The sequence below is a fragment of the Lactuca serriola genome, chromosome 2 (genome assembly GCF_051521515.1).
Source record: "Lactuca serriola cultivar US96UC23 chromosome 2, Lser_US96UC23_V15, whole genome shotgun sequence".
Taxonomy (NCBI): Eukaryota; Viridiplantae; Streptophyta; class Magnoliopsida; order Asterales; family Asteraceae; genus Lactuca; species Lactuca serriola.
This window is the reverse complement of record NC_136409.1, coordinates 54,937,941-54,952,517: the sequence shown is the minus strand read 5'-3', so window position 1 is coordinate 54,952,517 and position 14,577 is coordinate 54,937,941. Positions and strand designations below refer to the sequence as shown.

General features: G+C 28.7%; 1 protein-coding gene across 2 annotated transcripts; it reads right to left on the bottom strand.

Annotated features, from left to right (window-relative positions):
* Window positions 1-694: 694 nt before the first annotated feature.
* LOC145086256 (glucomannan 4-beta-mannosyltransferase 9-like) lies at window positions 695-13,028 on the bottom strand. 2 transcript variants are annotated; one of them, XM_079024007.1, is made up of 9 exons: window positions 12,526-13,028; window positions 12,324-12,425; window positions 9,733-9,985; window positions 2,708-2,818; window positions 2,503-2,639; window positions 2,296-2,409; window positions 1,993-2,192; window positions 1,715-1,909; window positions 695-1,147 (listed from the first exon to the last, which is right to left on the bottom strand). In XM_079024007.1, the coding sequence occupies exons 1-9, from the start codon at window positions 12,856-12,858 to the stop codon at window positions 1,000-1,002; spliced, it is 1,593 nt and encodes a 530-aa protein (XP_078880133.1). In that variant the 5' UTR covers window positions 12,859-13,028; the 3' UTR covers window positions 695-999. The 2 variants fall into 2 exon arrangements, with proteins under 2 accessions (XP_078880133.1, XP_078880134.1); XM_079024008.1 differs by having other exon boundaries at window positions 12,324-12,422.
* Window positions 13,029-14,577: the final 1,549 nt, after the last annotated feature.

Here is a 14,577-nt window from a genome sequence, read left to right as displayed (position 1 = left end):
TTATTATGTTGCCTTGTGTAACTATGTTAGTTATTTCTATTTGCTGGTAATGATGGAAAAACTCATTATTTGTGATGTTTGTTTTTTTAGTTGCGGTAGACTTTAAAAGTGTTATGTTTGATGTTTTAGACGGTCCATGTACATTAGGATCATGGATGGTCTTTCTTTAAATTTTCATGCAAGTTTTACGATGTAGTAGAAGCTTAAAAAATTAATGACTTTTCTATGTCAGACATACGTTCTTTCTTTGATACTATTTTATCGACATCTATTATGGTTGGTTTATATGGCATGTCTACATTTACAAAAGATTTCATCCATACTTACAATGTTTTTTTTAGCTTTCTTGTGAATTATTGGTCGTAAGCATGTTGTTACTGGATTTATAGAATTAATAAAAGTATTTTAGAAAAAAAAATTAAAATAGTAAAAACTCTCGGTTGCATTTCATTGTAAAATTCAGTTGTATGCATGAGAACCGAGTTATATTGTCATACACTAATGCAGTAGAGGTTATGCATAGATAGTTGGGACCTACGTTTCTTTGTCTCTAGGAAAATTTAATTTTCTTTTTGTCAATACATGATAGCGTATCAATTTCATTCGGTTTAACAATTTCTTTAACATAATTATTTCATTAATTATTCAAAACAAATTAAAAAAATACATATGAAATTAATATGAATCATAATAGTCGAACAAAACCTACAAAATTGAAATATTACAAATACATTAATCCTTCTGCTTTTTAACCATTCATGAAGCCACACCTAGCTTATTCAAAGACCTTTGTCCTTGTGTTCGTTTCTTCTTCATACACAACTATTTTGATTTATTTTTGTATATATACAATGGTAACAATCAAATGAACTAAAATAAAGTTTCACTTTCTCAAACAAAAATGTATTTTGTAGCTAATGATGAAAGGACTAGAGGCACGAAGATAAAATGATTGCCAACTAAAGGTTCATATAGATGAGTATTCTAAGATTTAGGGACCTAAGTGCCAATATAACCCACACCCGTTACGATGAAAGCGATAGCTTGTAGATACATGTAAATATAGTAGTAATTCTTTCCAAATGCAAGATCATAACAACCAGATACAAAGAGGATAATACCCATACATAACTCTACCACAAGAAGCCTGTACAAGTCCAAATATATATTGTTAGATAGTTATGTATGTTATGATAATTAAGTTAATCTTTGAAGGTTTATGTAATTTAAAGGAAATAATATATTTCCCTACTTGGGTTCCTTTTTAAAATCAATACAAAACCATACACTTTTGGATTCTGGTACACATCTACTATAATAAATGAAAGTTTTTTTGCCACATGTCCTTTTCTTATTCATTTAGACACATGGCATTTTCTAAAATTTTTAATTTTTCTATTTTCCACTTGTCATTTTATTGTATTTTTTATTTTATTAAATTAAAGTTTCACATTTAATATATAAGGTAATATATATGTAAGGTATTTATTAGAAAGGGTTTATATATGTAATGTATTCACTACATTAAAGCCTCATTAATTTTAATAATTCAAAAAATTTCTCATTTTTTCTTATAAATTCAAAATTTTCAAATTGTTAAAATTTTAATTTTTTTTTTAAATTAACCTATGTAATACATGGGTCTCACACCTAATGATTATTATTTAGTTTACTTGTCTTTCTTAAATCTATTCATGTCATTAAGAATACATACCTTTCGCTTAATTTGAAGCCACGTATTTCATGTTGACTAGTTATTGTTTTAGCTTTGGAATCATCTCCATGCTTTTCAGTAACGACCCATTCGTTCACTCTTTCAGCCTCAAAAATTCCAATGAATGTAGCCTTAGTTCGATGGAGGGCCATGACATTCTCAAAGACAATCCAAAATACCACTAAATATAAAGATCTACAGAGTGGGAAAAAAACCCTTATAAGTTAAAACAAAAACACATTTTCTTACAAAGAGACGATGAATTAGAGAAATAAAACCTTGGAGTTCCAACAGCATTCAAAATGGTGATGATGGTTGGGATGTAAATGGTACCCCAAGTCGGAACCTCTACTTTTGGTAACCACACACTTGCAGGAATTACAACACAATAGAGCACGAATGTAACAATATGAGCTACGATCTTTCTTACAAAAAAGAAACTATAGATCACATGTAGCTTCTTCCGTAATGTAACATTCTGCATAACAAAGTAAAAGATTCACAACACATTAATCCATTGATCATATATATGCTTAAAGTCTTTGAACCAAAAGAAAATGCTACTAATATAATGATCTCACCTCATTTATTATGATTTCGTAAACCATTTTCCTAAAAAGGTTTGCTGGACCACAAGACCATCGATGTTGTTGGTAGCGATAGGCTTTAAATGAACTTGGCAATTCATTTTTAACCTATATATCAAAACATAAAGATCTAAAGTAAGGTTATAATATAAATGTTTGAAGTCATATATATCATATAAGTATGTTCAAATCACTATTCACCTGTATTGAACCAAGGTACAAGAACTTCCAGCCTTTAAGACTAGCTCTAACGGCTAGATCCATATCTTCAACTGTGGTACGATCCTTCCATCCTCCTGCCTCATTAAGTGCAGCCATTCGCCAAACTCCAGCAGTCCCTACAAAAGCATAGAGGATTACAATTCAGTGGTTTTTACAATCTTTAAGCACCATATATTTCTATTACCATTGAAGCCAAAAAATGAATGTGTGGAAGAACCAACTTCTTGCTCCACTTTGAAGTGGTAGTTAAGTGACATCTCTTGCATTCTTGTCATTAAGCACTCATCTGAGTTCACTGCAACATCATTTCACAATACAAAGTATTAGTTCTATTTTCTTATACTATTTTCATGTAACAATAAATACACTAGGCCTAGAATATATGCTATTTGAGGGTAACTAGCAATAGAAACTTATTAATCGATGGCTAGTGTATGCGACAAAAACTTTATCTGGTATGTTTTTATCATTTAAGGGTAAGTAATTGTAACTGACAACTGATTTGAACTGATCATGATAATCGAAAAAGACAACCGGCAAAAGTCGTTCCAAAAAAGAGCAAAATATTCTCCACAAGATTGGTGAATGGTTCGCATCTGTTGCACTTCATTTAGGTCCTTACATACAACATAATTATACTTTGTTCTGAAGCAAATACATACATCTATTCTTTTTCATTTTCTTCAAGTTCAAGGGATGCTTAAAATATAAAATTTAAATGGTCATAGTTCGAAGTTGAATGCTATCACAAAGTGTCCTTTAATGATTTGAACAAATAGTCCATGAATAGTTATCTAAACAGCTAACATAATATATATCTAAACTTCAATGTTATAAATCCCCTATACAGATTCTCATTCTTTACTCCGCAACATATAATGATCACATGCTTAATTTAAATATGAAAAGCGATCGACAATTATGGTAAAGTACAAAAATAAAATAACCAATATGGTAAAAATTTATAACTAACAAAATATAATTTTGTATTAATATTGAGAATAGCATAGTATAATTACATAATATGATAATGATTTCGGTTATACTGTATTGACTTACGTTTTTTCATCCTATCGTATTATCATGGCATATTATCAAATAGCAAGTAGTTTAATGTTGATTTGTGGTTAATTGTGAAGAATAGCATTATAACTTTATTAATTTTTTTTTAAATATGTAATTTATTATAGCGACATTATTAAAATATAGTTTTTTAAGTAAGTGACGTAATAAGAAAAAGGATTAAATACATAAATATTATAATTAAGAAAATGTTCAAAACATAAGGTTAAATGAAAAAAATACAATATCAAGATAGTTCTCAAAGTCATAAATTTAGGTTATATTTGACATATTAGTTAAAAAATAGTTGTTAGTTGAAAAATAGTTGTTAAATAAAACATTAGTTGATAGCTAAAAAAACTAGCTGATAAAAAATATCGTTTAGTAAAAAAGCTGAAATATATAAAATGACTTGAAAAGATATTTAAAAGAATGTATTTTTATAATTAATTAAGAGGTATATTTAAAAAAAATTAAAAACTCTTAAAAAGATAATAGAAATAGCTTTTTAAAAAGTTAGCTTATAAGCTACTTTTTGACATGTCAAACATGACAAATTAAAAAAAAAAACTAGTTTATAAGTTAACTGTGACGCGCCAAACATAAACTTAAAATTTTACATTTAATATAAAATATTTTATTTGTAATAATATCATAAATGTTATTTAAACACTAGTGTTTCAATTGGATATGAAATCAAAGGATAATTTTGTTGGATTAGTGTTTAAGTCCATAACTATATTTGGTACGTACTTGACCCGGTTGAGCATGGTCCTTTTGGGTTGTCTTCACCAAAGCAACTGAACATGATGATTTATAAAGAAAGGGGATATTGTTGTTTATTAATATATTATAAGAATAATATATTAAAAGAGAAATCATATTTGATTTTATTAATATTAGTTAAATAATCAATTAAGAATTAATTATTGTGACTAAATGAGATTAATTAAATAAAGAGGACTGGAACTGTAATTATAAGATAATTGATTTTGGGCTAAGAATCCTTATGAATTAGGGCATGGACGAAATTGAGGTGGAGTCCATCTTGAATTCGTCCAAGGGGGACCTTATTGTGGAAGGTTCTATGGACTGCTTAAGGCCTAAGCTATCCAATTAGGGTTTTGATTGAAACCCTAGCAGCTTAAGTATAAAAGGGCCCCTAAGGCATCAGAATTCAGCCACTTGATGCTTGGAAGCTTGGAGCCGAATTCTAGCCTCTAATCCTCTCTCCTAAACTTCATCCTCTTGCCTTGGTGTTTGTAAGTCATTAGAGGCATCGCATCTGAGGTACCTGGTTCTCGTAAGCTTTGAAGATTCAAGTTTCCTACTATAATCAAGAGGTAATATTCTTATTTGGTTATTTATATAGATTTCAAGTTTTGTTGTATGCTAGATTAGGGTATGCAAGTCTTGGATAAATTGTATGTACAATAGAGAAACCTAAATCCAAGCTTCAGGGTTTTGCTTAAGCACATAGGATTGTGCTTTTGTATAAAACTCATCAAATTTTATCTTGGTCTCCATCACAAAAATCTCTCTCTTCTAATAAAATAATCTTAATCTTTATTTTCTAATAAAATAATCTTAAACTTGTGGTTTTGGTTTTTCTTTTTTATAATTTTTAATTTGTTAATGTTACTCTTTATAAATGATAGATGTCTTTTTCTATGATTTTACATTTGAATTTAAATCTTTTTCTAAGTCCTTTAGGATTAACATTATTAATAGAGATTTTGAAGTTCAAAATGTTTAGAAATCAATTAAATGAAATAATTAATTATAAATAATCTTCTATTCAACTTATTTTGTTACAATTATTATCTATTATTATCTATGTTATTTTAATTTATCAACCGTATATTATATCAATTATAACTTGGTTATTCGAAAAAACTTGGGTAAGTAAATCTTAACAAAATGATTTTTTGACCTAATGATAAGACGAGTGATATTCAACCAAGTGAGTGATCAAGTGTGATTTGCCATGAAATGTTATTTCTAAACTAATATATTATTTATTGTCATATGTTTGAGTTAGAGCCTTTATAAGGTAGTAGCTTCTTTAGAGTTTTTTTTTTGTTCAACATCTTTTTCACTTCAAAAAACTAGTGAAACTAAAAAAACTATTACATTAACTTTTTCAAAAATATGTTTTTTTTTTCAAATAGCTTATTAATTAACAAACCCTTGCTATTAACTTTTTCGGAAAAAAAAAAACAAACTTTTACTATGAACTCTTTTACTTATTTGGTAGGTTTCATATATTTTTTAATCATTAATATAGACAACTTTTATAACAGGGACAAAAAAATACAAAACCCCCTATTATTACATCGATAAATAAGTATATTCATAAAACAAGTTTGAACAAAAGCTTTCGTTTATCACATTTTTGCACCGCTATATTATTTTTTTTCTCACATTCCATAAAACCGGTGAATATCATATTATACTTTATCACGTTTATATATATATATATATATATATATATATATATATATATATATATATATATATATATATATATATATATATATATATATATATATATATATATATATATATATATATATATATATATATATATATAATTTAATAATAATAAAAAAAATAAAAAAAAATGTATGACAAAAGTGTGACATGTGGCAAGCATACCACATTTTTCATTCTGGGATAGGCGTGGTGTTCACCACATAACGCATTTTACCACGGAATGCACTTATACCGTATGTGGTGCACAACATTGTTTTACAAATGTATAATTTGGATTATTTTTTATTAATACTTGCATATTGTATAAGGACATGTTAATTTTGTCTTGATATCGTAAAAAAAAACATATTAAAAAATACAATATTGTCATGTCAACAAATGTCACGTTTATAATAATGGATAAAAGTATTTATTGGCCTTTACATGTTTATTGTAATATATTTATTTATTTATTCATTTTTTGATTGATTGATTTATTTATTTGTTTATTTTAACATTTCTATTTTAAATAATAAAACAAAACAATGTTTTCAAAGAGCACCAATATAATCGACTTTTGTTTCAAAATTATAATTTCCGTGATTTTAACATCTTTTATTGTGGGTTTGGGTGTCATTTCAAAACTATAATAACATTTCAATATATTTATTTTGAGATTTTCTAACATGTGTTATAAGGATACACATAAAAAACATAAAAAAAACAGTAACAATTATTAATTATAAGAAATATTACAATAATCAAATATGAAATTTATTATGTATAGAAAATATTTTTTATAATTAATGTATTTTACATTTAATTACAATGATATTTCTCATAATTAGTAGTTTTTATGTGTGTTCTTAGGCACATGTTAGAAAATCTTATTTATTTTTTATTTTTTATTTTTAAATAATTTATTATTATTAAATATAAAAAGAGGACTCTCTCTCTCTCTCTCTCAAACATTTCTAATTTTATCTTGTTCTTTCTTCATCTCTCCGAAAAATTAAGGACCCTAGCCACCACCACTATCACTACCGTTGAGTTGTTGACCACTAATAATCCATATAATTCTAAAAATTCTAGAAAATATACAAATCCACTACCAATGTACCTACCGGAAACCTAAAATACTCACAGATTTTGCTACTCAATCAATCCTTATAAAAAAGTAAAAATAAAAAATTAAGCCCTAACATGAAACATAAAACTTGAAATAAAAACTTAAAGGTAGGTTCAAGATATTGTCCTTGGGTGCAACAATGGAAGGTGGCTTTGAAGTAGGTAGAGTAACGATCGATGGCAATCAGGTGACAATGTAAAGATCTATCTATGATTTAGTGGCATAGTGGAGATCCAGTAGTCTGTGAAGGAGGTAGAGGTTGAGTAAAATTGAAAAATATGAAAGGATTAGGAGATTTCTAGTGGCAGTGGAGCAAAACCGGTGAGTATGATCGTTAGTGGTCCGATTGTGGCAGGTGGTGGGTGTTGAGCAACGATCTTTTGAGATATAGGGCGTGTTTGGCAAAAGTAGTTGTTAGCTGGAAGCGAGTAGCGGGTAGCTGGTAGCGTGTAACTGGTAGCTGGTAGCGGAAAGCTATAGCTTTTATTTGTTATATGAATATTTGGCAAAAGTAGCTGGAAGCTTTTGAAATTTATAAAATTACATAAAAGAACAATTGATTAAAAATAAAAAAAATATATAAATATATTTTTAAGGGTAATTATGGAAATTGATTTCAAAAGCTCCAGAGCGTTTTGTTAAAAGCTACATGAAGTAGCTTTTAGAATCGGAGCGTTTTGTTAAAACTAAAAGTTAAACGTTCGTACTGTCAAACGAAGCTTTTTGTTTAAAGTAGAGCGTTTTGTCAAAAGCTAAACGCTAGAAGCTTCCAAACACTTCCAAAAGCTCCGTGCCAAACACGCTCATAGTATTTAGGGTTAAGTGGAGAGAGAGATAGATAGAGAGAGAGAGAGAGAGAGAGATATTTTATATTTAATAATAGTAAAATACTTAGAAAAAGAAAGAAAACGAAAAAAGAAATATAACAAGAACAAATTGGTTATTTCAGTTTTGAATTGGGAAACATCGCCACATAAAATCACACGCTACATGGAAATTTTTGCAATTTTGTCTTAAAATAATATTTACAATAAATTAATTGTTGACTATTTCATGTTATGCAGTTGACAAAATGAAATCAATATTGATCTTTTATAAGATTAAAAGTAAAATTTATATTAGTAATACATTTCGAAAAAAAAGTTCAAGGAGTTCCTTGTTGCCTAGCACCTTGCAAGGTTGTTAATAGTATAATGACAAAATTATAAAAATGGTCATTGTGGGATGCATTTTTTTAGGTTTTAGTTCAAACCATGACTTTTTTGGATTGATAGTCCTTTTGAGCTAGTTTCCTTGCACTTTTGGTCCCCAAAAAACTGAAAAGACTAAAATGCCCTTCTGATACATTTTTTATGGTTTTTGCTATTGAATTTAAAGTTTTATTAATAAAAATAATGGGGCCCACCTCTCTCTCTCTCTCTCTTCTACCTCCATCGGGGTCTCTTGTGTCGACTGATCAATATACGAACACCACAAGTAAATATAAGGACACGATGGCGGTGGTGGTCGAATACTCACAGTGGCAGAAAGTGATGGTTGGTCGAAGTCTTCACAGTGTCCTTGGTGGTGGTGACAGGTCAGGAACTAACGACGAGTTCTTTTCTTGCCCACTTTGACTTGTTGCCAGAGTTGTGGAGATCAGGGATGGCAGCAACAGGCAGGAGGGTGTTAGGAGGTAGCTTGGGAAGGTGCTACGCAGGAGGGGGAGGCTGAGAACGGTTGTGGCTGCTCGATAATGGTAGTGATAGTCGCGTTCCCGGTGATTGTTTTCTCCAATTTTTTTCACCTTGTCGTTGGCAGAAACGACAAAGGAAGGGACGGCAGAGGTTATATGAGGAAGGAAGCAACGACGTCAGGGTGTTGATGGTGGTGGGTCACGGCGAGAGGAGGCGGAGAGTAATGGCAGCGGTGGTTGTCATTTTCGACAGCAGTAGGCGGCAGCTACACTGCCTTCTTTTCTTTTCGTCTGGTAATAGTACACTACGAGAGGAGGGAGGGACGAAAAGGGGAGGTTGCAATGGAGAGAGAGAGAGAGAGAGAGAGAGAGAGAGAGAGAGAGGACATGTGGGCCCAATTTTTATATTTAATAATAAAAAAAGTTTTAAAAAGTGAAAGAAAAATAAAAATTAAATTCATTTTGGATATAATAGTCTTTTTAGTTTGGACGGGGACCAAAAGTGCAAGGAAACTAGCTTAAAAGAACCACGAGTCCAAAAAAGTCGTAGTTTGGATTAAAACCCCAAAAAAATGCATACCACAGAGACCATTTTTGCAATCTTGTCTAGTATAATATTGTAATTCCAAAAAATAGATTTACTAGTTTTGTAGTTAAACGCTCAATATTAGAAACATATGATAATATGCATCATCTAAAGCTCATGTTACTATATAAGTGAGAAGTTCATAGATCAAGGAACAGTATTTGACCTTTGAGTAAAATGTTGCACATCAATCACTAATGGAGGTTAAAATCTCAATATTGACCGTTTAATAAATGGAAAATATATAAAACAGAAAATGAGCAATTTTTAGTAGGAAATTACCGAACTTCCAACGAGTTTGAACAAGACCGAGTTGAGAGTTATGATGAAGAAACGGGATAGTTTTCCAAAGAAAATCCGGTTCAGGTTGAAAATCAGCATCGAAAATAGCCACATACTCACACTCGTTGGCGTAAGAATGCTTTAGACCTTCTTTAAGTGCTCCAGCTTTGTATCCTTTTCGATTGTGTCTTAATTGGTAGTGTATGTTTTTACCTTTACTTGCCCACTTTTCACATTCCACTTCCACCAAGCTCTAATTCCCCATTGGAATCCGCACGAAAAATAATCAAATTATGAAAGAAAGAAAATTAGTATCCTATTTTGGATATAATGCATACATAAAGTCATAAACAACTGTGTGTTAGATAAACACATGTTAAATGATTATCTACGCACTAATGTTCTACCTCCTACAAATCTACAATAGTAGTATATTATTTTTTTTGGATTTTGGATGAAATATATATACAACTACGTCTAAATTTAGGAACACAATTTGTAAGATTACGACATGGACTCGATTATCTTATGGCATAGATGACACCGACTAAATGCTTATTTATGCAATATTATTTTACTTTTTAACTAAAATTTGCAACAATGTTTTATTTATTAACTGGTTTGTGTAACTAAGATGAATTATAAACAATAATTTTACCGGTTAAACAAAGTATAAGTAATATGTTAGTATGTTACATATTTTAGTCACATAATTATAATTATATATATTGTTTCATAATTCATATATTGTTCAAAAACTTTTTGCATATTAATATGAAATGATTTTAAATATATCACAAATTTAACGTTTAAATAAAAAAAACCTTATTTTAACTCTCTCTCTCTCTCTCTCTCTCTCTCTCTCTCTCTCTCTCTCTCTCTCTCTCTCTCTCTCATCTTAATTACATCGGTTCAATACGTTATTATAAGTAACTATAAGGGTTGGAGACTCCATTTTTTCTATAAGGTTTATTTTGGAGAGACAAATTTGGACTCTACGCATATATTTACATTTTAAAATGACGATCGAAACTAAAAATAATAGAATGATAAGCTATGGAAATCAAAACAATATCTAGAAATCAGTGTTTTGGCAAGCTTGGTGATTTAGATATCTGAAACTTTTATACCTGTATATTTTTTTCCCTTTCTTGATTTTGATTTCTTAATTTGACGGCTTTTGCACTTGAATTCTCAATACCTGATTGACTAGTTTAAGAATCTTGATTTTTTTTTGTTCGAGACTTTCAAAATTACATTACATGTCCCTATCTTCTAAGATTGAAATCCGTTCTACATCCTTTATAGAGCTTATCATCAACTACTATTATTCTTAATTTAACTTCAATGGTTTTGTTTTTGGAGTATTTTTGTATCTTTCCTAAGCTCACCATAGAAGTTATAAAAGGTAAAAGGAAGATGATATTATTGGGTGGAGAGAAATTTGTGTGTGATTATGTTATGTGAGTCCTAGCAAAACCTAGAAGTAGAATTCATATTATGCTAGTTAAAATGTTTCGAGAATATTAAAAAAAAAAACTAATAATAATAAATCAAATAGAAAGGATATAAAGGTCATTAGGACAAAAACACATAAAAAATTATATTTTGGGTTAATGATATTAGTCAAAAACATTTTGGATCTCATCCATTAGTGTTTTTACAAACCATAAGTACCAAATTTATAGTTTACTTTTTTTTTTATAATGTATAACTCTACCCTAAATAAAATAGTCATTAAATTAGAAAAATATATAAATTGGTAGTTCTCTCAAATATATTATTGCTAAGGGTATCTCCTAATTAAACCAAAAAAATTATTATTTTTGTCCCATTATTTTTTAGATACAAACCTATTCTAAAAAACATTTACGATGACTAACTTTAAAAACAAAAAATTCTAAAAGTTAATTTTAAAAAAGAAAAAAATTCTAAAAAATAACTAATTTATCGTAAAAGTTATAAAAAATCTAATTATATATTGTGTCATATTTTTAACAATAAGTCATATTTTCAAATTAATTAATGCTTAAATAAATAAATAAAACCATAAAATGTTATGTGACATTATTATTTTTATTGTTTTGAAAGTTTAGAAAATAATATTGTTAATGACATAATTTTTTTTAACTATTTTTTTGTATATTCTAAATAGATTAACTAGTAATAAAAGAATAAAAGTTTGATATTAAGGTATAAGTAGAATGTAAATTCAATTGTTATAAAAATATAAATGTCAAAATAAACAAAACTTATAAGATAACTAAAAAATTGAAAACACTTTTAAACCAAGTATATATATATATATATATATATATATATATATATATATATATATATATATATATATATATATATATATATATATATATATATACTTGGTTTAAAAGTGTTTTCAAATGATAAAATGCTAGCATTATAGACGTTCTAATTGCTAATTAAAACAACTTGGTTATAAACAGAAACACCTTCTTTTTTTCTTAATGTATTCTGCTCACTTCATGCTACAAAGTAATAAAAAAAAAATAAAAAGGATAAATCATTTTTGCATCTTTTATAAAAATGAGTTTGCATTAAAAAAAATTATCAACCTTGACGAGGGGATCTGTCGAATCATCAAGAACTTGAATTACAATACGATTAGACGGCCATGAAAGCCCACATACAGCTCCAATGGAAAGCTGATAAACCTCCTTACAAAATAAAACAAAAACACTAAAAAACCAAATAATAATTAAATAAATAAATAAATAAAATAAAACGTAACCAAAACATAGCATGGTGAAAACATACCTCTCTTTCATTAAACATTGGAATTTGAATAAGAACAAGAGGATAAACCGAGTTCTCCGATTCAACATCATCTTTAAATTCTTCCCATTTGTAACGTTTTTCTGTCTTTCTTCTAAACAATTTATTGAATCCAACCACCAAAGACATGTAAACCTTCTCTATGAACAACATTACAGACATCGCAAGAGAAACATACATCAATACTCTCAACAATGGTTCCAAAACTATCACCTTCAATTGTCCCCATATCTCGATAACTTTATCTATGATGATGATGTATTCACTATCTGTAAATGATTGTAGTACAATTTTGATTGGTGAAATCCTCCCCATTGCCTATGGTTTTGAGGTTGGATTTTAGAAGGACTTTAAATCAAACCCATTTGATTTAAAACTGAAGGAAGATTTAGAAAATATGAAAACATAAAAAGCTTTGTGTTTCTGTAATGAGAATTGTGAGAAGATGGGGAATAATGTATGTGTATGTACTTGTGAAGATGACAAGTTTTGTTTGTAAGGCAAATTTATAATATAAACATGTTATCATTACTATTTAAGTTAGGATAATATGAAATTAGCGTGTACGTGAAAAGAAGTCGTTGCCAGGTCAACACGATTTTGAGAATAAAATTTTGAATATTAATGTCAACTTCCATTTTTGAGAATAAAAGAAGTCCTTTGCATTATTCTTTTTTATTAAACACAACCCACAAATGTCTTCCACTCCTTAACAACGTGGAATATAGTATTTTTTGGATAGAGTTTTTTGTTTTTAATATTTATCGCCATGAAATGCTGACTTTTTTATTAAAAAAAAAAAGGCAAAAACTAAAAACCCATAATCTATCCTAATAAATGAAAATGACTTTGACACATGTCATTCTCTCATAAAATTAGCCACATGTCATTTTGTCATAATTTGAGATATATTTATTTTCCACTTGTCATTACTTTAATTTTCATTTTCAATATATCATTAATTTAGTTTCCATAAATTAAACCTACCATAATAACTATTAATTTCAAATTTTAAATTTTAAATTTCAAATTCAATTTCAAATAAATTTACACTTTAAACCTTTATGTTTAACATTTTTTTATAATTAACCCGTTTAGTACACACTAAACACATAATTTTAATTTATTTATTTTTTGCATGTTTTTTTTCTCATAATTTTCATTTATTTCAAATTCAAATTCAAATAAAATTTCTATTTAATCGTTCATACTTAACATTTTGTTTTAATCAACCCGTATAATATACGGGTCTCACAACTAGTATCTATGAAATCGGGGTTTTTTCCGGATGCAAACCTTGCAACCGATTGCCTTGATGTTGTTGCCTCAATTTTTAGTTTTTATAAGGGAAAATGATTCTTGAGGGTAATTAACTTTTGAGTTTGTACTCCTTTGGTCCCTTTTCTTTTTTTTGTATTCAATATATCATCGAACTTGTTGTTGGTGTTTACCATAGCCCTTTTGACCGGCTTTTGACCTGTGATAGCCGGTCAAAGGGTTATCACAGGTCAAAGAGTTATGGTGAACACAAACAACAAGTTCGATGGTATATTGAGTACAATAAAAAGGAAAGGGACCAAATGAGAACAAACGCAACAGTTGGTTACCCTCCTGATTCATTTTCCCTTTACTCATTTACAACAAATCTCACATCATCTCCTACTGATATTAATGACTTTATGAGATTCATTCTTGCTTCTCTTCAAAACATAACCTACGAAAAGACATTATTCATACATGTACAACTTTGTAATGCAGTTGAATATTTATTAGGGGAATCTTGACTAAGCAGACGCATTTCATGACTACATTTACATTTCCAATCAAATGATTTATCGTATCATGGATTCTAGACAAGTCTACAAACGAGTGGAATCACAAGTGCTGTGATTTTTGAGTTTACTTAGCTTTAAGATCGAACTCATGGGATAAGATACAACATTAATATGTACAATATTATGGTGATGTGTCTACAAAAGCAACATGATATTGTACATATTGATGTTGTATCTTATCCCATGAGTTTGATCTTAA